The sequence below is a fragment of the Phyllobates terribilis genome, unplaced genomic scaffold (genome assembly GCF_046119375.1).
Source record: "Phyllobates terribilis strain yellow unplaced genomic scaffold, ASM4611937v1 Scaffold_1__5_contigs__length_1240528914, whole genome shotgun sequence".
Taxonomy (NCBI): Eukaryota; Metazoa; Chordata; class Amphibia; order Anura; family Dendrobatidae; genus Phyllobates; species Phyllobates terribilis.
This window is the reverse complement of record NW_027362761.1, coordinates 1,085,912,311-1,085,935,713: the sequence shown is the minus strand read 5'-3', so window position 1 is coordinate 1,085,935,713 and position 23,403 is coordinate 1,085,912,311. Positions and strand designations below refer to the sequence as shown.

Here is a 23,403-nt window from a genome sequence, read left to right as displayed (position 1 = left end):
TACACACTAAATCAATAATTAAACTTGAACAAATGACCCCTTTTCATAAATTAAAGTTATTGAAATGTCTATCTAATGCTCAATTAATCGGTCCGTATGTGATAACTGTGCCCTTATGATCACTGTAGGAAACATTGATGCCCGCACGGTATATTTTCATCATAAGTATAGGAAATGACTGAAATAAAATATATAGTGATATAAAATAATTCAGATAATGGCAGTAGAAGACGCACCTCCAGCCAGCACCCAGAGCTGCACTGCTGTCCCGACTAACAGACACACTTGAATCGTTCAAGGTCAGCTTTTCCAGCGCACTCTTCAAATTGCTGTATTCGGATTGGTCAACTGGAAACATTCCTGAAACAAAAAGTTAAAATAAACTATTAGGGTATGTTCACACAATATTCTGAAGTGGATTCTGCTCCAAAAAACACATTTAGGGTATGTTCACACTGAGTTTTTTGACTGCTTCAGAAAACGAAAGGGCCGATTCATCCAGCAGTTTACGTCCGTTTTCTAGTGTAAAACTGCTTAAAATGTTGTGTTTTTTTTTTCGCCCGCCTGGAACCACTTTGCCAAGTTTTTGAACCGTGGTCAGAACTCAACTGGGAGTGGGTTTGGCCACTCAATAAATGCACATAAAAAAATCCACATCAAAATACTGTGTGTGAACTTACCCCAAGGGTGTGTGCACATGGCGTCTTTTTCAAGTGGATTCCTTCCAGGCTGCTTTTTCAGCCTGGAATCTGCCAGATAAAGCGCCCCATAATATGAACATAATGCACAGCAATGTCAAAGCAACATTGCTGTGCACATCTTATGTCTTATGTCTTTTAACCACTTTAGGATTCGGAAACTGAAGTGGTTAAAATAAGGAACAGGTTCATTCTTTGAGTGTCTTCCGCTAGGAAGCCGCCTTCTCTCTATAGTTACCAGTATAAAATGAAAGCCGCTGCAAAGCCGCCGGAGAAGACACCTCAGGAATCGACCATCGTGGTCTTCCTGAAGCGGCTTTGTCTTGGAAATCTCTGTGGCGGTACCGAAATCTAAGAGACGCCGTGTGCACATAGCTTAAAATGGTTTTCCCAAAACTCTGGAAACAGCAGGGAATGTGTTCAATTCAAAATCCCTATTCTCACCTCTTTGTTCCCCCCCATGGTTCCATCACTATTGATCCGGTAGTCCGCACTGGTCTCCGCTTACTTCCTGCAGGCTTTCCGTACATCATTCATGTGACTAAGGTACTGGCCTCAGCAGTGAAGCCGACATCTCCAGCACATGACCTTTAAGGCACCCGATTATCTTAAAGAGTAACCCTCTTTTAATTGTTATTTCATTAATTAATAGTACACATGAAATTAAACAACTTTGTAATATATCTTATCAAAGACATTTTCTTCATTCTCTGCCAAAATTTATCATTCACTATGAAATTCTGAGATAAAATCTGTATTCAGTGAAGACACTTTCCCATTACTGAGATAGGAGATTGCAGCTGCTACTGATACAATTCTATGTGGGCAGGAAGAGGGAGGAGCTAGAGACAGCTCCTCCCCCTTATCAGTAGCAGCTGCCATCTCCTATCTCAGTAATGGGAAAGTCTGTCTTCACTGAATACAAATTTTTACCTCAGAATTGAGACTTGATGATGACTGATCAATTTTAGCAAATAAAGAAGCTAATTTCTCTGATAAGATATATTACAAAGTTTCTTATTTTCAAAGTGTCCACATGAATGATATACTGGATTTGGTCACTGCAGGAAGTGAGCAGGGACCGTGAGAGCCGCGATTGTAAAAGGACAGAGATTGAGAAGGTCTTTTATTTTTTTTATTTCATATGTAATCATTCCTAGATTCCCATCTCTCTGCTATATTTTTTACAAATCGCAGAAAACCCATTTGATGTTAATTGTTTGGGCTTTTCTCATGCGCCGAGCATCACTCACGAGAAAAACAAGCTTCAAAGAACAAATGAGAGGAGACAGTCCATGCATTATGTATCACGGTGGAGTTTCATTACCAACCCCCTTGCTGCAGCGCTCCCTAAATTCCCGACAATGTAGCAAAAAACCTTGTCCACACATCACGGCTCTGAGCCGACTAGTCCTGGTGTATCGTGAGGTTCCTTCCTTACATCTCTCCTCAATTATCTCGGCTTCTGTAAAATAGGCCGAGTCTAATAGGATGAAAAATGCGGTCGCTCTCCACTGAAATGATGGGGAGGTGCACATACTTCCCACAAGAAAGCACTTGAATTGTCAAGGTCAATCTATTCTATAGCTGTAACTTTAGCCTTAAAGGAATTGATAGAGTGGGTTACATCTGGTGCCTGGGGGGCAGTGTTTGGTATACTCTGTGTCCCTCTGAAGAAGCTATAAAAGTGAAAAGCGTGTTTAGGAGAGTGGCAGGCACATAATGGGCAAGGCTCTCCTCAATACTGGTACTCAGGCACAAAATATGTAGAATTTACACTACACTAGGGATGAGCGAACCCTGTGGATGTTCGGTTTCGACCAACTTTAGTCCAAAGTTCGGTTCGGGTACCAGAACGTGAACCCTAACCCCATAGAAGTCAATGGAGACACAAACTTTAATGCTGTAAAATGGTCGTAGTAAGGGTTAGGGGGGTCTCTCTCTATTAAAACAGACTTGTCAGTGTTCGGAGTTCAGCATTGGACACTAGGTGTCCGGTATGAACCCCAAACTTTACAGTTCGGGTTCGCTCATCTCTACACAACACTCGTTATATTGTTGTACTAATAAATTACGCGTATAGTCCCTGTGATTGACTATATATTCATTATTGAGGACGCTCTTGCAGAGGTGTCTAATCTCTGATGTCACGCCATCTGGAGGCTGAATCTTAAACTAAGTGCTCTTCTAATACAGGTTTTAATATTACGCTAATAAAATTTATACTGTATACTGTACAATAGCTTTCTGACTCCATTACACAGTTTTTGAGCACTTGAGCTGAAGTTGTTAAAGCTCAATTGGTGTTTTGCATAGTTTGATGGGGCTATAGGTGTAATTCTGCCTAGATTTTGACTTCGATGCGTGTTGCAGTTACATTGGCATAATACTCTGTTCCATGTACAATATTATGTAGAACAGAGTTTTGATTCTAAATGGACTGTAGATAAAACAGTATGTCCTGGAACAGTACCAATACACATGCTCTGTAACTTGCCATCCACTCTTTTGGAGTGGACAATTCCTCGTTATCAGCATTCTGTCAGCACTATAGGTCCTGGGACGTTCTTTCCCTCATTCTTCAGCATGCATTGCTTCTGCCATTGCTTAATGAGATGCCTGCAATTAACTGAAAGGCTGCATCTCTGTTATGCCAGCATATACAGTTTGACAGGCAGGAGCAGAGAGACAAAGGCCAAGCCCCACTTCCGGTAATCCATATAGGGGGGTTTCTGCTGCTAGAGACAAATTACACTTGGATAGAAGGGAGACCCTAGCGGCCGACACTTATGTTCTCTAACCCCTGAAAAGTAACTGCAACTTAATTGAACTTTATAAAGGGATTTTGCACATTATCTATCGAATGAGATCAAGTACAGGGACCATTTAATTTGTATTAGGGTTCAACTCACCTGCAAACACCATGGGTTTCGCAGGCTTAAAGCCAGGCAGAGGCTCCACTGGCTGCTTCAGTAAATGCAGAGTGTCTCCTATTTGTGCTTCCTGTACGTCCTTCATCCCAGCGATTAGATAACCTACTTGCCCAGCATATCTTGGAAACAATGAGAGTAATATATCATCACAATTAGTGCAGATTCATCAAATTCTACATTGAATATCAGGTACAAATCTACCATAAAAGAAGATAGCAACGGCTCTGAGACCCAGCACTGCATGTGTTCACTACAGCTATATACAGCTGGCACTAGAGGGCGCTCACAGGAGGCAGACTTCTACTGCTTCGGTTGGGTCCAATACTAGCTGTACATAATTAAATGTCAACAGTTCCCCCTGGTGGTGGCTGCATGCAGCAAAAATAGTATTTCATCTAGTTACATTCATTTAAGTCAGAAATGCTGTGAGATTAGTTAGCACTGAATTTTGTATCTAAAACTGTAATGGACAGGTATACATTTTGATAACTTCCCAGAGACTAAACACCACATCAGAGAGCTCTGCTAATCGCACTGTAACAAGCCGAGAACCAAAAATCCAGAGATTCTGCCGTTTCATCTTTTTTTTTTTCTTTTTCATTCCATCATCCACTAGATTGGATTTATACAAGATATTTTTTTAGTTTTAACACGAACAGATGTGGTGAAGCCAAAAATGATCTTTTTATTATTGCATTTACTTTATGTAACGGGAGAATTTAACTTTGCATATTTTCGGTGACCTGAGCCTGCAATTGCTTCACTGCTACAGTGTACAGTAAAATTACCAATCTGATATTAAACCCTGTTATGGGATGGGCTTCATAGTTGTACAATCATGGAAGACATGGAGGCCTTCAGTAGGATCAAGACAATGCCATTGCCACATAACACTCATATGATTGATGATATGACATGGCTATATAACTGATGGGGAGCCGTACCCCTTCAAGCCCCACTGATTCTCAGAAAGAGGGGGATGCTGTCTTTGCCTGCACAGCAGCACTCTAAAGCGGTGAAATTAGCTGCATCTGCATAACACGCAGCATCAAAACTGTAGCAAATATGGAACGTTTGCACATACCCCAAGGACTGGAGTTTGGGAAAAACTGCCTTAAATGGAGCTGTGCTGCAGTTTTATTATTCAGCGATTAGCAGGATCCCCCAACAATTTCTTAAGCAATGAGAAAATGCAGTCCCTAATGATGTCCTCTGACAGTAAGCGGATCACGTACAGGAGATGCATTGGGTTCTGCATTTCTTGGAGAATGGGATGGGGCAGCTTCTGTCTTCTCAGTGATACAATCAGGAAGGAGCTGCAGCGTGAGACAATCCCTGTCTACATCTTTGATCTGATCATCAATATAGAGGGCTGATTGGTGAAGACAGAGGGAAAGGCTAATTATTAAAACTTACAGTTTTTCGGCTGGCACTTCCTCTGGGGTCAGTATGCCAACCTCATTGACTTCATAGCACTTGCCAGAGTGGGCAGACACGATTTTATTGCCTTTACACACGTCACCTCCACAAAGTGCGATGCTGGCTACGACGCCTCTGTAGTGATCAAACGTTGAGTCAAACAGCAGGGCTTTAAGAGGGCTGCCCTTTTCAATCTTGGGACTAAAACACAAAAATAAGACATCCTGTTATGGGGTATAAAGGTAATTAAACAGCGTCCAATCCGGGGTGATGAATTCCAAATGACAAAGTTTATTCTGCCATCACATAACGTTTCGACCGGTTATAGGTCTTTATCAAGTATACATGGTAGGCCATTTATATGGATACACCTAAATTAAATGGGAATGGTTGGTGATATCAACTTCCTGTTTGTGGCACATTAGTATATGGGAGGGGGAAAACTTTTCCAGATGGGTGGTGACCATGGCGGCCATTTTGGATCCAACTTTATTTTTTTCAATGGGAAGAGTGTCATGTGACCTCAAACTTATTGAGAATTTCATAAGAAAAACAATGGTGTGCTTGGTTTTAATGTAACTTTATTCTTTCATGAGTTTTTTACAAGTTTATGACCACCTATAAAATGTGTTCAAAGTGCTGCCCATTGTGTTGGATTGTCAATGCAACCCTCTTCTCCCACTCTTGACACACTGATAGCAACACCGCAGAAGAAATGCTAGCACAGGCTTCCAGTATCCGTTGTTTCAGATGCAGCACATCTCGTATCTTCACAGCATAGACAATAGCCTTCAGATGACCCCAAAGATAAAAGTCTAAGGGGGTCAGATTGGGAAACCTTGGTGGTCATTAAACTGGCCCACGACGACCAATCCACTTTCCAGGAAACTGTTCATGTAGGAATGCTCGGACCTGACACCCATAATGTGGTGATGCACCATCTTGTTGGAAAAACTCATTGACAATCCAACACAATGGGCAGCACTTTGAACACATTTTATAAGTGGTCATAAACTTGTAAAAGACTCATGAACGAATAAAGTTACGTTAAAACCAAGCACACCATTACATAGTAACATAGTTTTTAAGGTTGAAGGAAGACTAAGTCCATCTAGTTCAACCCATAGCCTAACATAACCTACAAAAGACAAAAATATATCTCATACCCTACCATCATTATATATAAATGTAAAGCAAAGTTGCATAATAAATATAGGGTACTTAGTGAACTATTTTTGATCAAAAAAAGTATACAAGCCGTCCCACCAGCGGCAAGGTGACCCTAAATTGGGATGGTACCTATACTGCCTATATTAAAAACCTTACTGTATATCAAAGTTGAAGCAATGCATATAAAAGGGTAGACAAATAGGACCGGGTCCCAACTCCAGACCACCCAGGCCCGTGGTAAGCTACATATATACCAGTCAGCTCAACAAAGGGGATGCCACACCCTTAAATTGCACAGAATGCAAACAAGACAAAAAACCAGGCAATGTGAACTGAGGTCTAAGATGGTAGACATGCAAGAAATAGGAGCATGTTCACACTAGCAAAAAAGAAACAAAACCTACAAAAGACAAAAATATATCTCATACCCTACCATCATTATATATAAATGTAAAGCAAAGTTGCATAATAAATATAGGGTACTTAGTGAACTATTTTTGATCAAAAAAAGTATACAAGCCGTCCCACCAGCGGCAAGGTGACCCTAAATTGGGACGGTACCTATACTGCCTATATTAAAAACCTTACTGTATATCAAAGTTGAAGCAATGCATATAAAAGGGTAGACAAATAGGACCGGGTCCCAACTCCAGACCACCCAGGCCCGTGGTAAGCTACATATATACCAGTCAGCTCAACAAAGGGGATGCCACACCCTTAAATTGCACAGAATGCAAACAAGACAAAAAAACAGGCAATGTGAACTGAGGTCTAAGATGGTAGACATGCAAGAAATAGGAGCATGTTCACACTAGCAAAAAAGAAACAAAACCTACAAAAGACAAAAATATATCTCATACCCTACCATCATTATATATAAATGTAAAGCAAAGTTGCATAATAAATATAGGGTACTTAGTGAACTATTTTTGATCAAAAAAAGTACACAAGCCGTCCCACCAGCGGCAAGGTGACCCTAAATTGGGACGGTACCTATACTGCCTATATTAAAAACCTTACTGTATATCAAAGTTGAAGCAATGCATATAAAAGGGTAGACAAATAGGACCGGGTCCCAACTCCAGACCACCCAGGCACGTGGTAAGCTACATATATACCAGTCAGCTCAACAAAGGGGATGCCACACCCTTAAATTGCACAGAATGCAAACAAGACAAAAAACCAGGCAATGTGAACTGTGGTCTAAGATGGTAGACATGCAAGAAATAGGAGCATGTTCACACTAGCAAAAAAGAAACAAAACCTACAAAAGACAAAAATATATCTCATACCCTACCATCATTATATATAAATGTAAAGCAAAGTTGCATAATAAATATAGGGTACTTAGTGAACTATTTTTGATCAAAAAAAGTATACAAGCCGTCCCACCAGCGGCAAGGTGACCCTAAATTGGGACGGTACCTATACTGCCTATATTAAAAACCTTACTGTATATCAAAGTTGAAGCAATGCATATAAAAGGGTAGACAAATAGGACCGGGTCCCAACTCCAGACCACCAGGGTGTGGCATCCCCTTTGTTGAGCTGACTGGTATATATGTAGCTTACCACGGGCCTGGGTGGTCTGGAGTTGGGACCCGGTCCTATTTGTCTACCCTTTTATATGCATTGCTTCAACTTTGATATACAGTAAGGTTTTTAATATAGGCAGTATAGGTACCGTCCCAATTTAGGGTCACCTTGCCGCTGGTGGGACGGCTTGTATACTTTTTTTGATCAAAAATAGTTCACTAAGTACCCTATATTTATTATGCAACTTTGCTTTACATTTATATATAATGATGGTAGGGTATGAGATATAATTTTGTCTTTTGTAGGTTTTGTTTCTTTTTTGCTAGTGTGAACATGCTCCTATTTCTTGCATGTCTACCATCTTAGACCTCAGTTCACATTGCCTGGTTTTTTGTCTTGTTTGCATTCTGTGCAATTTAAGGGTGTGGCATCCCCTTTGTTGAGCTGACTGGTATATATGTAGCTTACCACGGGCCTGGGTGGTGTGGAGTTGGGACCCGGTCCTATTTGTCTACCCTTTTATATGCATTGCTTCAACTTTGATATACAGTAAGGTTTTTAATATAGGCAGTATAGGTACCGTCCCAATTTAGGGTCACCTTGCCGCTGGTGGGACGGCTTGTATACTTTTTTTGATCAAAAATAGTTCACTAAGTACCCTATATTTATTATGCAACTTTGCTTTACATTTATATATAATGATGGTAGGGTATGAGATATATTTTTGTCTTTTGTCTTTTGTAGGTTTTGTTTCTTTTTTGCTAGTGTGAACATGCTCCTATTTCTTGCATGTCTACCATCTTAGACCTCAGTTCACATTGCCTGGTTTTTTGTCTTGTTTGCATTGTGTGCAATTTAAGGGTGTGGCATCCCCTTTGTTGAGCTGACTGGTATATATGTAGCTTACCACGGTCCTGGGTGGTCTGGAGTTGGGACCCGGTCCTATTTGTCTACCCTTTTATATGCATTGCTTCAACTTTGATATACAGTAAGGTTTTTAATATAGGCAGTATAGGTACCGTCCCAATTTAGGGTCACCTTGCCGCTGGTGGGACGGCTTGTATACTTTTTTTGATCAAAAATAGTTCACTAAGTACCCTATATTTATTATGCAACTTTGCTTTACATTTATATATAATGATGGTAGGGTATGAGATATATTTTTGTCTTTTGTAGGTTTTGTTTCTTTTTTGCTAGTGTGAACATGCTCCTATTTCTTGCATGTCTACCATCTTAGACCTCAGTTCACATTGCCTGGTTTTTTGTCTTGTTTGCATTCTGTGCAATTTAAGGGTGTGGCATCCCCTTTGTTGAGCTGACTGGTATATATGTAGCTTACCACGGTCCTGGGTGGTCTGGAGTTGGGACCCGGTCCTATTTGTCTACCCTTTTATATGCATTGCTTCAACTTTGATATACAGTAAGGTTTTTAATATAGGCAGTATAGGTACCGTCCCAATTTAGGGTCACCTTGCCGCTGGTGGGACGGCTTGTATACTTTTTTTGATCAAAAATAGTTCACTAAGTACCCTATATTTATTATGCAACTTTGCTTTACATTTATATATAATGATGGTAGGGTATGAGATATATTTTTGTCTTTTGTAGGTTTTGTTTCTTTTTTGCTAGTGTGAACATGCTCCTATTTCTTGCATGTCTACCATCTTAGACCTCAGTTCACATTGCCTGGTTTTTTGTCTTGTTTGCATTCTGTGCAATTTAAGGGTGTGGCATCCCCTTTGTTGAGCTGACTGGTATATATGTAGCTTACCACGGGCCTGGGTGGTCTGGAGTTGGGACCCGGTCCTATTTGTCTACCCTTTTATATGCATTGCTTCAACTTTGATATACAGTAAGGTTTTTAATATAGGCAGTATAGGTACCGTCCCAATTTAGGGTCACCTTGCCGCTGGTGGGACGGCTTGTATACTTTTTTTGATCAAAAATAGTTCACTAAGTACCCTATATTTATTATGCAACTTTGCTTTACATTTATATATAATGATGGTAGGGTATGAGATATATTTTTGTCTTTTGTCTTTTGTAGGTTTTGTTTCTTTTTTGCTAGTGTGAACATGCTCCTATTTCTTGCATGTCTACCATCTTAGACCTCAGTTCACATTGCCTGGTTTTTTGTCTTGTTTGCATTCTGTGCAATTTAAGGGTGTGGCATCCCCTTTGTTGAGCTGACTGGTATATATGTAGCTTACCACGGGCCTGGGTGGTCTGGAGTTGGGACCCGGTCCTATTTGTCTACCCTTTTATATGCATTGCTTCAACTTTGATATACAGTAAGGTTTTTAATATAGGCAGTATAGGTACCGTCCCAATTTAGGGTCACCTTGCCGCTGGTGGGACGGCTTGTATACTTTTTTTGATCAAAAATAGTTCACTAAGTACCCTATATTTATTATGCAACTTTGCTTTACATTTATATATAATGATGGTAGGGTATGAGATATATTTTTGTCTTTTGTAGGTTTTGTTTCTTTTTTGCTAGTGTGAACATGCTTCTATTTCTTGCATGTCTACCATCTTAGACCTCAGTTCACATTGCCTGGTTTTTTGTCTTGTTTGCATTCTGTGCAATTTAAGGGTGTGGCATCCCCTTTGTTGAGCTGACTGGTATATATGTAGCTTACCACGGTCCTGGGTGGTCTGGAGTTGGGACCCGGTCCTATTTGTCTACCCTTTTATATGCATTGCTTCAACTTTGATATACAGTAAGGTTTTTAATATAGGCAGTATAGGTACCGTCCCAATTTAGGGTCACCTTGCCGCTGGTGGGACGGCTTGTATACTTTTTTTGATCAAAAATAGTTCACTAAGTACCCTATATTTATTATGCAACTTTGCTTTACATTTATATATAATGATGGTAGGGTATGAGATATATTTTTGTCTTTTGTCTTTTGTAGGTTTTGTTTCTTTTTTGCTAGTGTGAACATGCTCCTATTTCTTGCATGTCTACCATCTTAGACCTCAGTTCACATTGCCTGGTTTTTTGTCTTGTTTGCATTCTGTGCAATTTAAGGGTGTGGCATCCCCTTTGTTGAGCTGACTGGTATATATGTAGCTTACCACGGGCCTGGGTGGTCTGGAGTTGGGACCCGGTCCTATTTGTCTACCCTTTTATATGCATTGCTTCAACTTTGATATACAGTAAGGTTTTTAATATAGGCAGTATAGGTACCGTTCCAATTTAGGGTCACCTTGCCGCTGGTGGGACGGCTTGTATACTTTTTTTGATCAAAAATAGTTCACTAAGTACCCTATATTTATTATGCAACTTTGCTTTACATTTATATATAATGATGGTAGGGTATGAGATATATTTTTGTCTTTTGTAGGTTTTGTTTCTTTTTTGCTAGTGTGAACATGCTCCTATTTCTTGCATGTCTACCATCTTAGACCTCAGTTCACATTGCCTGTTTTTTTGTCTTGTTTGCATTCTGTGCAATTTAAGGGTGTGGCATCCCCTTTGTTGAGCTGACTGGTATATATGTAGCTTACCACGGGCCTGGGTGGTCTGGAGTTGGGACCCGGTCCTATTTGTCTACCCTTTTATATGCATTGCTTCAACTTTGATATACAGTAAGGTTTTTAATATAGGCAGTATAGGTACCGTCCCAATTTAGGGTCACCTTGCCGCTGGTGGGACGGCTTGTATACTTTTTTTGATCAAAAATAGTTCACCAAGTACCCTATATTTATTATGCAACTTTGCTTTACATTTATATATAATGATGGTAGGGTATGAGATATATTTTTGTCTTTTGTCTTTTGTAGGTTTTGTTTCTTTTTTGCTAGTGTGAACATGCTCCTATTTCTTGCATGTCTACCATCTTAGACCTCAGTTCACATTGCCTGGTTTTTTGTCTTGTTTGCATTGTGTGCAATTTAAGGGTGTGGCATCCCCTTTGTTGAGCTGACTGGTATATATGTAGCTTACCACGGTCCTGGGTGGTCTGGAGTTGGGACCCGGTCCTATTTGTCTACCCTTTTATATGCATTGCTTCAACTTTGATATACAGTAAGGTTTTTAATATAGGCAGTATAGGTACCGTCCCAATTTAGGGTCACCTTGCCGCTGGTGGGACGGCTTGTATACTTTTTTTGATCAAAAATAGTTCACTAAGTACCCTATATTTATTATGCAACTTTGCTTTACATTTATATATAATGATGGTAGGGTATGAGATATATTTTTGTCTTTTGTAGGTTTTGTTTCTTTTTTGCTAGTGTGAACATGCTCCTATTTCTTGCATGTCTACCATCTTAGACCTCAGTTCACATTGCCTGGTTTTTTGTCTTGTTTGCATTCTGTGCAATTTAAGGGTGTGGCATCCCCTTTGTTGAGCTGACTGGTATATATGTAGCTTACCACGGTCCTGGGTGGTCTGGAGTTGGGACCCGGTCCTATTTGTCTACCCTTTTATATGCATTGCTTCAACTTTGATATACAGTAAGGTTTTTAATATAGGCAGTATAGGTACCGTCCCAATTTAGGGTCACCTTGCCGCTGGTGGGACGGCTTGTATACTTTTTTTGATCAAAAATAGTTCACTAAGTACCCTATATTTATTATGCAACTTTGCTTTACATTTATATATAATGATGGTAGGGTATGAGATATATTTTTGTCTTTTGTAGGTTTTGTTTCTTTTTTGCTAGTGTGAACATGCTCCTATTTCTTGCATGTCTACCATCTTAGACCTCAGTTCACATTGCCTGTTTTTTTGTCTTGTTTGCATTCTGTGCAATTTAAGGGTGTGGCATCCCCTTTGTTGAGCTGACTGGTATATATGTAGCTTACCACGGGCCTGGGTGGTCTGGAGTTGGGACCCGGTCCTATTTGTCTACCCTTTTATATGCATTGCTTCAACTTTGATATACAGTAAGGTTTTTAATATAGGCAGTATAGGTACCGTCCCAATTTAGGGTCACCTTGCCGCTGGTGGGACGGCTTGTATACTTTTTTTGATCAAAAATAGTTCACTAAGTACCCTATATTTATTATGCAACTTTGCTTTACATTTATATATAATGATGGTAGGGTATGAGATATATTTTTGTCTTTTGTAGGTTTTGTTTCTTTTTTGCTAGTGTGAACATGCTCCTATTTCTTGCATGTCTACCATCTTAGACCTCAGTTCACATTGCCTGGTTTTTTGTCTTGTTTGCATTCTGTGCAATTTAAGGGTGTGGCATCCCCTTTGTTGAGCTGACTGGTATATATGTAGCTTACCACGGGCCTGGGTGGTCTGGAGTTGGGACCCGGTCCTATTTGTCTACCCTTTTATATGCATTGCTTCAACTTTGATATACAGTAAGGTTTTTAATATAGGCAGTATAGGTACCGTTCCAATTTAGGGTCACCTTGCCGCTGGTGGGACGGCTTGTATACTTTTTTTGATCAAAAATAGTTCACTAAGTACCCTATATTTATTATGCAACTTTGCTTTACATTTATATATAATGATGGTAGGGTATGAGATATATTTTTGTCTTTTGTAGGTTTTGTTTCTTTTTTGCTAGTGTGAACATGCTCCTATTTCTTGCATGTCTACCATCTTAGACCTCAGTTCACATTGCCTGGTCCATAGCCTAACATGTTGATCCAGAGGAAGGCAAAAAAAACCCCATGTGGCAAACACTAAGCTCCACATTGGGGAAAAAAATTCCTTCCTGATTCCATACGACAATCAGACTAGTTCCCTGGATCAACGCCCTATCAAGGAATCTAGTACATAAAACCTGTAATATTATACTTTTCAAGAAAGGCATCCAGGCCCTTCTTAAATTTTAGTAGTGAATCACTCATTACAACATCATGCAGCAGAGAGTTCCATAGTCTCACTGCTCTTACAGTAAAGAATCCGCGTCTGTGATTACGATTAAACCTTCTTTCCTCCAGACATAGAAGATGCCCCCTTGTCCCCGTCTCAGGCCTCAGAGTAAAAAGATCAGTAGACAGGTCTTTGTACTGTCCCCTCATATACTTGTACATAGTAATAAGATGACCCCTAAGCCTTCGTTTTTCCAAAGTAAATAACCCCAAGTGTAATAACCTGTCTTGATATTGCAGACCCTCCAGTCCTCTAATAACCTTGGTCGCTCTTCTCTGCACCCGCTCTAGTTCAGCTATCTCTTTCTTATACACCGGAGACCAGAACTGTACACAGTATTCTAAGTGTGGTCGCACTAGTGACTTGTATAGAGGTAAAATTATGTTCTCCTCATGAGCATCTATGCCACTTTTAATGCATCCCATTATTTTATTTGCCTTTGCAGCAGCTGCCTGACACTGGCCACCAAACGTGAGCTTGTCGTCCACCAATACACCCAGGTCTTTTTCAGTTACAGTTTTGCCCAGTGTTTTACAATTAAGCATATAATTATACATTTTATTTCCTCCGCCCAAGTGCATTACCTTATGTTTATCCCCATTAAAGCTCATTTGCCATTTATCAGCCCAAGCTTCTAGTTTACATAGATCCTTCTGTAATATAAAATTGTCCTCCTCTGTATTGATTACCCTGCAGAGCTTAGTGTCATCTGCAAATATTGAAATACTACTCTGTATTTCCCCTACAAGGTCATTAATAAATATGTTAAAAAGAAGCGGGCCCAATACTGACCCCTGTGGTACCCCACTGTTAACCGAGACCCAGTCTGAGAGTGTTCCATTAATAACCACCCTTTGTTTCCGATCACTGAGCCAATTCTTAACTCACATACATAAATGTTCCCCTGTCCCCATTGTTCTCATTTTATGTATCAACCTTTTGTGTGGAACCGTATCAAAAGCTTTTGAAAAGTCCATATACACAACATCCACTGCATTTCCTTGGTCCAGTCCGGAACTTGCCTCCTCATAAAAACTGATCAGATTAGTCTGACAGGAACGGTCCCTCGTAAACCCATGTTGATATTGGGTCATGAGGTTATTCTTCAGATACTCTAGTATAGCATCTCTTAGGAAACCCTCCAGGATTTTACCCACAGTAGAGGTTAAGCTTACCGGCCTATAATTTCCAAGTTCAGTTTTTGTCCCCTTCTTGAATATTGGCACCACATTTGCTATACGCCAGTCCTGTGGTACAGACCCAGTTATTATGGAATCTTTAAAGATTAAAAATAATGGTCTATCTATGACGTTACTTAATTCCTGCAGTACTCGCGGGTGTATCCCATCCGGGCCCAGGGATTAGTCAACTTTAGTGATTTTTAGACGCCGCCATACTTCCTGCTGGGTTAAGCAAGTGACATTTAATGGAGAATTTTTGTCATCACTGATCAAGTTTTCTGTCATGCGATTTTCTTGTGTAAATACTGTTGAAAAAAAATCATTTAGCATACTGGCTTTTTCCTCATCCACCCAAACTATTTTTAAGGGGGCCAACACTATCATTTTTAAGTTTTTTACTATTTATGTAGTTAAAAGAATATTTGGGGATTATTTTTACTTTCTCTGGTAATGAGTCTCTCTGTCTCAATCTTTGCTGCCTTGATTTGTTTTTTACAGAATTTATTAAAATTTTCTGTATTTATTTAATGCCTCATCACTTTACTTTTGCCTAAAGCCCCCACCGCCCCTCCCCACACCTATTCAACCCTCTTCCTCCAAAACCACCTTCTCCACCATTTCTGAAGATCAACTTTCCTCTTTACTCTCCAAATCACACCTCACCACCTGTAAACTTGACCCAATCCTGTCCCACCTCATCCCAAACCTTACCACTATCTTCATCCCAACCCTAGCCCACCTCTTCAACCTGTCACCAACAACTGGTGTCTTCCCCTCATGCTTCAAACATGCCTCAATCACACCCATCCTCAAAAAGCCCTCCCTTAACCCATCCTCTGTGTCTAGCTATCGCCCCATATCACTTCTCCCCTACGCCTCAAAACTACTGGAACAACATGTCCACTCTGAGCTGTCCTCCCACCTCTCCTCCTGCTCCCTTTTCGACTGCGTACAATCTGGTTTCCGACCGCACCATTCTACTGAAACTGCACTGACTAAAGTCACCAACGACCTACTAACCGCCAAATCTAAGTGACACTACTCTGTCCTCCTCCTCCTAGACCTGTCATCTGCCTTTGACACAGTGGACAATTTCCCTCTTACTACAGACTCTCTCATCATCACAGACTTGGCCCTATCCTGGATCTCCTCATACCTAACAGACAGGACATTCAGTGTCTCCCACTCACACACCACCTCCTCATCTCGCCCCCTATCTGTCGGTATCCCCCAAGGTTCAGTTCTAGGACCGCTGCTCTTCTCCATCTACACCTTAGGCCTGGGACAGCTCATAGAATCTCATGGCTTTCATTATCACCTCTATGCTGAGGACACACAGATCTACCTCTCTGGACCCGATATCACCTCCTTACTAACCAAAATCCCACAATGTCTGTCTGCTATTTCATCCTTCTTCTCTGCCAGATTTCTAAAACTTAACATGGACAAAACAGAATTCATCATCTTTCCACCATCTCATTCAACCCCCCTAACTGACCTATCTATCAACGTCAATGGCTGCCCACTCTCCCCAGTCTCTCAAGCTCGCAAGCCTTGGGGTAACCCTGGACTCTGAATTCTCCTTCAAACCACATATCCAAGCCCTTTCCACTTCCTGCCGACTCCAACTGAAAAATATCTCCCGGATCCGCACATTCCTCAACCATGAATCTGCAAAAACACTAGTGCACGCCCTCATCATCTCCCGCCTTGACTACTGCAACCTCCTGCTCTGTCGCCTCCCCTCTAACACTCTCGCAACCCTCCAATCTATCCTAAACTCTGCGGCCCAACTAATGCACCTGTCCCCCCGCTATTCCCCAGCCTCTCCTCTCTGTCAATCTCTCCACTGGCTACCCATTGCTCAGAGACTCCAGTTCAAAACCCTAACCTTGACATACAAAGCCATTCACAACCTGTCTCTTCCATATATCTCTGACCTAGTCTCCCGTTACAAACCTGCAAGCAACCTCCGATCCTCACAAGATCTTCTTCTCTACTCCCCCTCTTATCTCCTCCTCCCACAACCGTATACAAGATTTCTCCCGTGCTTCCCCCCTACTCTGGAACTCTCTACCCCAACGTATCAGACTCTCGCCTACTGTGGAAACCTTCAAAAGGAACCTGAAGACCCACCTCTTCCAACAAGCCTACAACCCGCAGTAACCACCGCTCCACCATACCGCTGCACGACCAGCTCTACCCTCACCTACTGTATCCTCACCCATCCCTTGTAGATTGTGAGCCCTCGCGGGCAGGGTCCTCGCTCCTCCTGTACCAGTCGCTGTCACATTGTGTTCAAGATTATTGTAATTGTTCTTGTATTATACCCCTTTTTCACATGTAAAGCGCCATGGAATAAATGGCGCTATAATAATAATAATCACTACCTACTTGCTTTAGTTCTCAATGCTTTCTTTTTGTCACTTATTGCGCCCCTTACAGCTCTATTTAGCCATAGTGGTTTCTGCCTATTTCTAGCATGTTTATTCCCATAGGGTATATATGCTGCACAGGTCCTATTCAGGATGCTAATAAATGTCTCATTTGCTTTGTGTAGTTTTAGGTCTCAGGATATCGTCCCAGTTTATTGCACTAAGATCATCTCTCAACCGTTGGAAATTTGCCTTCCTGAAGTTTAGTGTCCTTGTAACCCCTCTACTACACATCTTATTAAAGGATACATGAAAGCTTATTATTTTGTGATCACTATTACCCAAGTGACCCCCAACTCGTATATTTGATATGCGGTCTGGCCTGTTGGTTAATATTAGGTCTAGCAGTGCCCCCCTTCTTGTTGGGTCCTGAACCAGTTGTGAAATGGAATTGTCTCTCATAGTTGTCAAAAACCTATAACCTTTGCTGGAACTACAGGTTTCTGTGCCCCAATGTATTTCAGGGTAGTTGAAGTGCCCCATAATAATGACTTCTCCTTGAGTCGCTGCTTCATCTATTTGCTTTATGGAGGATATTCTCCGCTGCTTCCATTATTTTTGGAGACTTATAACAAACCCCTATCAGTAATTTATTATCTGTTCCCCCTCCCCTTTTCTCCACCCACAGGGACTCTACATTTTCATTAGATTCACATATATTCTCACGCAAGATAGGTTTTAAGGATGATTTTACATATAAACACCCCTCCCCCTCCCTCGCTTGTTTGTACGGTCATTTCTGAACAGACTATAGCCCCGTAAATTAACTGCCCAGTCATGGCTCTCGTCCAGCCATGTCTCAGATATCCCACCATGTCATAATTATTTTCCAACAAAATTCTAATTCCTCCATTTTCTTGGTGAGGCTTCTGACATTACTGTACATGCATTTTATGTATCTCTCTGTACCTCTATTCCTTCTTACTATATTGACTGTTCTAACCCCACCCCCAATTTCTTTATTTGTGCCCTGGTCACTGTCTGCACTATCTTCCCCACCTATAAAATGAATACCTTCCCCCCAATCCCTAGTTTAAACACTCCTCCAGCCTTCTAGCCATTTTCTCCCCCAGCACAGCTGCACCCTCCCCACTGAGGTGCAGCCCGTCCCTAGCGTAGAACCTGTAGCCAACTGAGAAGTCAGTCCAGTTCTCCAGGAACCCAAACCCCTCCTTCCTACACCAATTCCGGAGCCACTTATTTAGCTCCCTAATCTCCCGTTGCCTCTCTGGTGTGGCATGTGGTACAGGCAGTATTTCAGAGAATACCACCTTGGAGGTCCTTGCTTTCAGCTTGCAGCCTAATTCCCTGAAATCATCTGTAAGGACCATCCACCTACCTCTAACTTAGTCATTTGTGCCAATGTGCACAATGACCGCTGGGTCCTCACCAGCCGATCCCAGTAATCTGTCAACCCGATCAGCGATGTGCCGAACTCGAGCGCCAGGTAGGCAGCACACTGTTCGACGATCCCTGTCTTTGCGACAGATTGCCCTCTCTGTTCCCCTAATAATTGAGTCCCCCACTACCAGCACCTACGTGGCCTGCCCTGCTCTCCTATTTCCCCCCTTACTGGAGCTGACACTGCTCCAGCTTTCAGAGGACATGCCTTGCTGCAGCAGTGCTACCCCTGTACCGACACCCCCCTCATCTGCCAACTTTGCAAACTTATTGGAGTGTGCCAGATCAGGACTAGCCTCCCTGGCACTCTTCCCTCTGCCCCCCCCCCTTCTAACTGTCACCCAGCCAGCTGCCTCACTGTCCTGCAGCTCCATACTACCACCCTCCCCCACATCTACCCCAGTGAGCAGCTGCTCAGTGAGCAGCAGACTCCTTTCCATATTGTCAATGGATCTATGTTGCCAGATGCTCATTTAGATCCAGTACCTGGGCTTCCAAACGCACAACGTGCTCACATCTTGAACAGCAGTATGCACCCACAACCGGCTGTTCAAGGATTGCATACATGTGGCAAGATGTACACTGGATAGCATTGGCAATAATGGAGCTCATTTCCTAATGGGGATTGCACTAGACAGAAATGTTAAGTAAAAAGAAATGTAAAGAATTAATAAAATACAGACAGCAATTCAGTCCAAATTCCTCCCTTCCAAACTCCCTGAATCCAAGTTACTGAAAAACAAGTCACACACTAACTTCCATTTGCACTTACACTCCGGTCACACTCGCTAAGGAAGAAGATTTAAAGAGTTTTGTCGCCCCCCTCACCCATTTAGCAGCAATCCAACCTACAGCTCAATGCACTTCCAAAGGACTGGATGCCCTAACCAGCTGCCCCTTATAAACCCTTAATTATGACCCCTCATCCTTAATTAACCCCTTCTGAGTATAGCTACACCTCAGGATTTAAGTGCAATGTAGCTAACCCTTAAATACACCGGTAGTAAAATGAGAGACTGTAAAACTGTAGAGAGAAAACACAGTTTTTCTTATGAAATTCTCAATAAGTTTGATGTGTCACATGACCTTCTTCCTATTGAAAAAAAATAAAGTTGGATCCAAAATGGCCAATTTCAAAATGGCTGGCATTGTCACCACCCATCTGGTAGAGTTTTCTCCCTCCCATATACTACTGTGCCACAAACAGGAAGCTGATATCACCAATCATTCCCATTTAATTTAGGTGTATCCATATAAATGGCCCACCCTGTATACAAAGACATACAGGGATACTGATCCCCTTTAAGGAAAGTCAGTGGCCAGAACCCTTTAAATTCCCCTTAAATGGTCCAAAACTGAAACTGTGGGAACAATATAGTCCACTTAGGGTTCAGCAAACTTACAGTCAAGGGTTTGATAAAGTTATCTACATCCTTGTGTCTCCAGAAAGCATAGCGTACGTTCACGTGCTGAAAATGCCAACCAGTTCTGGAGTGAGCAGAGGTCCGCAGCTTGTGACACTCCTGCCGTAGTGAAACTACAGATCCCAGCAGGCTGACGGTCTCTCATCAAGTTATGCTGGGAGCCGCAGTTTCACAAATAGTGCTAGAGGATCCATGTCAGAAATAGGAGGCTGCCACTAGGGTTTCTCCCACAAATATGTAATCGGACGTGGAGAGGATCCGCACGTGGATGAGCCCTATTCTCTATCTGTGAACATACTACTCCTTCACTCAGATTCTAAGTGATTCTGCAACGCATCTGTGCAGAGCAAGCTGTCAATCAAAATCCGGGCTGGGTTTACAGCCGTCGCCCCAGATATAGTGAGCTGTGCTGTGATCCAAGACTGTAGCCGCTCCGCGTACAACGATGAGTGAAGGCCGGCGGCTGCAGGGAGGAAAGAAGTTAATTTTCTCCCGGTACCTGCACTATTAATAAGGCGGCTGGGCAGCATTGTAACAATATTTATCTGCAGATTAGCCCTATACCTGCAGGTACATAGCATTTTCCAAGGTGACAGGTTCCCTATAATAAAGAGAAGATGGATAGAGCCGCATTAGTCCGCACTCACGGTGGAAGCCTCCTGACAACTTCTTGAAGAACACTTTCCACATTTGTTCCAAGCTTCGCCGAGATCTAATAGAAATAAACAGAGAAATGAATTTCTTAATACAGTTTAGAACTCGGCTCCAATGAATCACAAGAAATGAAACCTGTTTGAAGCTGACAAGCAATCAAGCCCCTCCGTAAGCCACACAGAACATGGCTACTTATGTCATCTGCAGGTGATTAAAGGAACCTGTCATGTTGAAATGGTCTAAGATCTGTAGGGGGATGTTGTAGAGCAGAGAAGTTGATCAGACTGATATCTGTGGGAAGAGTCCGTAAAACTTGCATTTTATGCAGAGAAAGTCCTGCCGTATGGACACTAGTCCAGTGGGCAGTCCTACTAAGTGATTGACAGTTCCCTGTATGACCATGCAGGCAAAGATAGCTGTCATTCACTAGTAGGACCGCCCACTGGACTCATCTGTACAAACAGCAGGATTCCACTGAATAAATTGATACAGGAAAAATATCTATCTTTGTACAGTGCTAGCCGGTAGACAGAAAAACATTTAGATTTGAGAGTCCTCAGTGGTTGATACCTTTTTATGGCTAACAGAAAAGATGGTAACAAATTGCAAGCTTTCCAGAATACTCAGGTTTCTTCATCAGGCAGACCTGAGACCTGAGTAGTCTGGAAAGACTGCAATTTGTTACCATCTTTTCCGTTGGCCATTAAAGGTATCAAACAATGAGGACTCTCAAATCTAATGAATAAATTACAATTTATGCTGAATCTTCTCTCATAAACCTATATATCGTTCTGCTCAGTTTCTCATGGATAAAACATGTACGTTTGTATGGGGCTTTAATGTTATTACAATCATGTAAACACAGATCACAAAAAAAATAAAAAATATGAAAGATTAACACCCAAAAGCCCTATGGATATTTATGTTTACTAACCATAACTCTGCTTTCAGTCATCTGTCTTATCTATTGCATTATTCTGTGTCTTATTGTGTATAAATATGTGACTCTTCAGATCTTGTGTTATACCAGCCTGATGAAGAGACCTGAGTCGTCTGGTAAGCTTGCAACTTGTTACCATCTTTTCCGTTAGCCATTAAAAGCTATCAACCACTGAGGACTCTCAAATCTAAATATGTTTACTAAAGGATTCCTTTCCCATTCTTTTGACAGCTCTTCTTTAGGTATGGACACAGACCGGCACCCAGCATAAAGACATCTGGAGACTTTTCCTGTGATACTGGATAATCTTGTTCATTTCTAACGCTTTAAATCTTTCAAATTCTTTCCGAAAAAATGTATCATAAAGGGACTTTCTCAGGTCAGTTTTGATTGTGGTTGGGTTACCATTATTTGTGCCAAAATGTATCAAAGTGTTGCACGATGTTTGATAAATGTTTATGTAGCACCATCTATCTTTATTTATTTTACACACTTATATAGCACCATTAATTCCACAGCACTTTACAGACATTAGCACTGTTCCCATGGTCACAATCTACATTCCCTATCAGTATGTCTTTGGAGTGTGGGAGGAAACCAAAGAACCCGGAGGAAACAGACGCAAACACGGGGAGAACATACAAACTCCTTTCAGATGTTGTCCTTGGTGGGATTTGAACCTAGGACCCCAGTGTTGCAATGCTAACCACTCAGCCACCGTGTATCTTTATCCACTGAGCCACCGTGTATCTTTATCCACTTTTAACGTCACCCGTCGTTCTTAGACCTGTATAGCTTGCCAAGCCCACTTTTTAAAAGTTGCAAGAGTGCTGTAAAATAGGAAGTTGCATATTTTTTGCGCAAAAATGATGCGTCACAAAATAGTTTGTTTTTTTTTTACCACCAAAAATTGATGTAAATTCCTTGCTACATTGCCCCTTTTCCAGCCAAATTTTGTAGAAAAAAATAAAAGACAAGGTACAGACAGAGGAGTTAAATTTGCCTATAGGAATGATTTTGATCTGAAGCGCATCGTACCCGGATACAGTCACTAGCGGGAATGTCAAACATCTTCTCAATTTGTTTCTCCACCCTCTCCGGATCTGCATTCTTCAAGTCTATCTAAAAGCAAAAGTATAAATACTAATTATTTATCAAAGCTGGACAACATCTAGAAACCATATAATAAAACTGGCATAAAATACAGTGCTGAACAAGAGTTTAGGGAGAGATGTACAACTGGCACTGGCCTTTAAAAGGGATTGTGTAATCATACAAAACTAGCAAAAATGAAAAGTGCCTGTAAAACAAGGAACTTGGAATTTACCTCTTATTAACCCCTTTACAACCCAAGGTGGTTTGCACGTTAATGACCAGGTCAATTTTTACAATTCTGACCTCCGTCACTTTATGAGGTAATTACTCTGGAACGCTTCAACGGATCCCCCTGATTCTGAGACTGTTTTTTCGTGACATATAGTACTTCATGATTGTGGTAAAATTTCTTCGATATCACTTGCATTTATTTGTGAAAAAAAATGGAAATTTGGCGAAAATTTTGAAATTTTCAAAATTTTTAATTTTTATGCCCTTAAAATCAGAGAGATATGTGACACAAAATAGTTAATAAATAACATTTCCCACATGTCTAATTTACATCAGCACAATTTTGGAACCAAATTTTTTTTTTTATTGGGGAGCTATAAGGGTTAAAAGTTGACCAGCGATCTCATTTTTCCAACAAAATTTACAAAACCATTTTT

General features: G+C 41.2%; 1 protein-coding gene across 3 annotated transcripts in view; it reads right to left on the bottom strand.

The window, feature by feature from the left end:
• GUF1 (GTP binding elongation factor GUF1) overlaps positions 1–23,403 on the bottom strand; it is a 92,527-nt gene that overhangs the window by 24,189 nt on the left and 44,935 nt on the right. For all 3 annotated transcript variants that reach the window (XM_073645558.1, XM_073645560.1, XM_073645559.1), the window contains exons 7-11: positions 22,679–22,762; positions 20,694–20,758; positions 5,048–5,251; positions 3,611–3,750; positions 237–360 (exon numbers count right to left, since the gene is read on the bottom strand). In XM_073645558.1, coding sequence (XP_073501659.1) covers positions 237–360; positions 3,611–3,750; positions 5,048–5,251; positions 20,694–20,758; positions 22,679–22,762 — 617 coding nt within the window. The remainder of the gene's footprint in view (positions 1–236; positions 361–3,610; positions 3,751–5,047; positions 5,252–20,693; positions 20,759–22,678; positions 22,763–23,403) is intronic.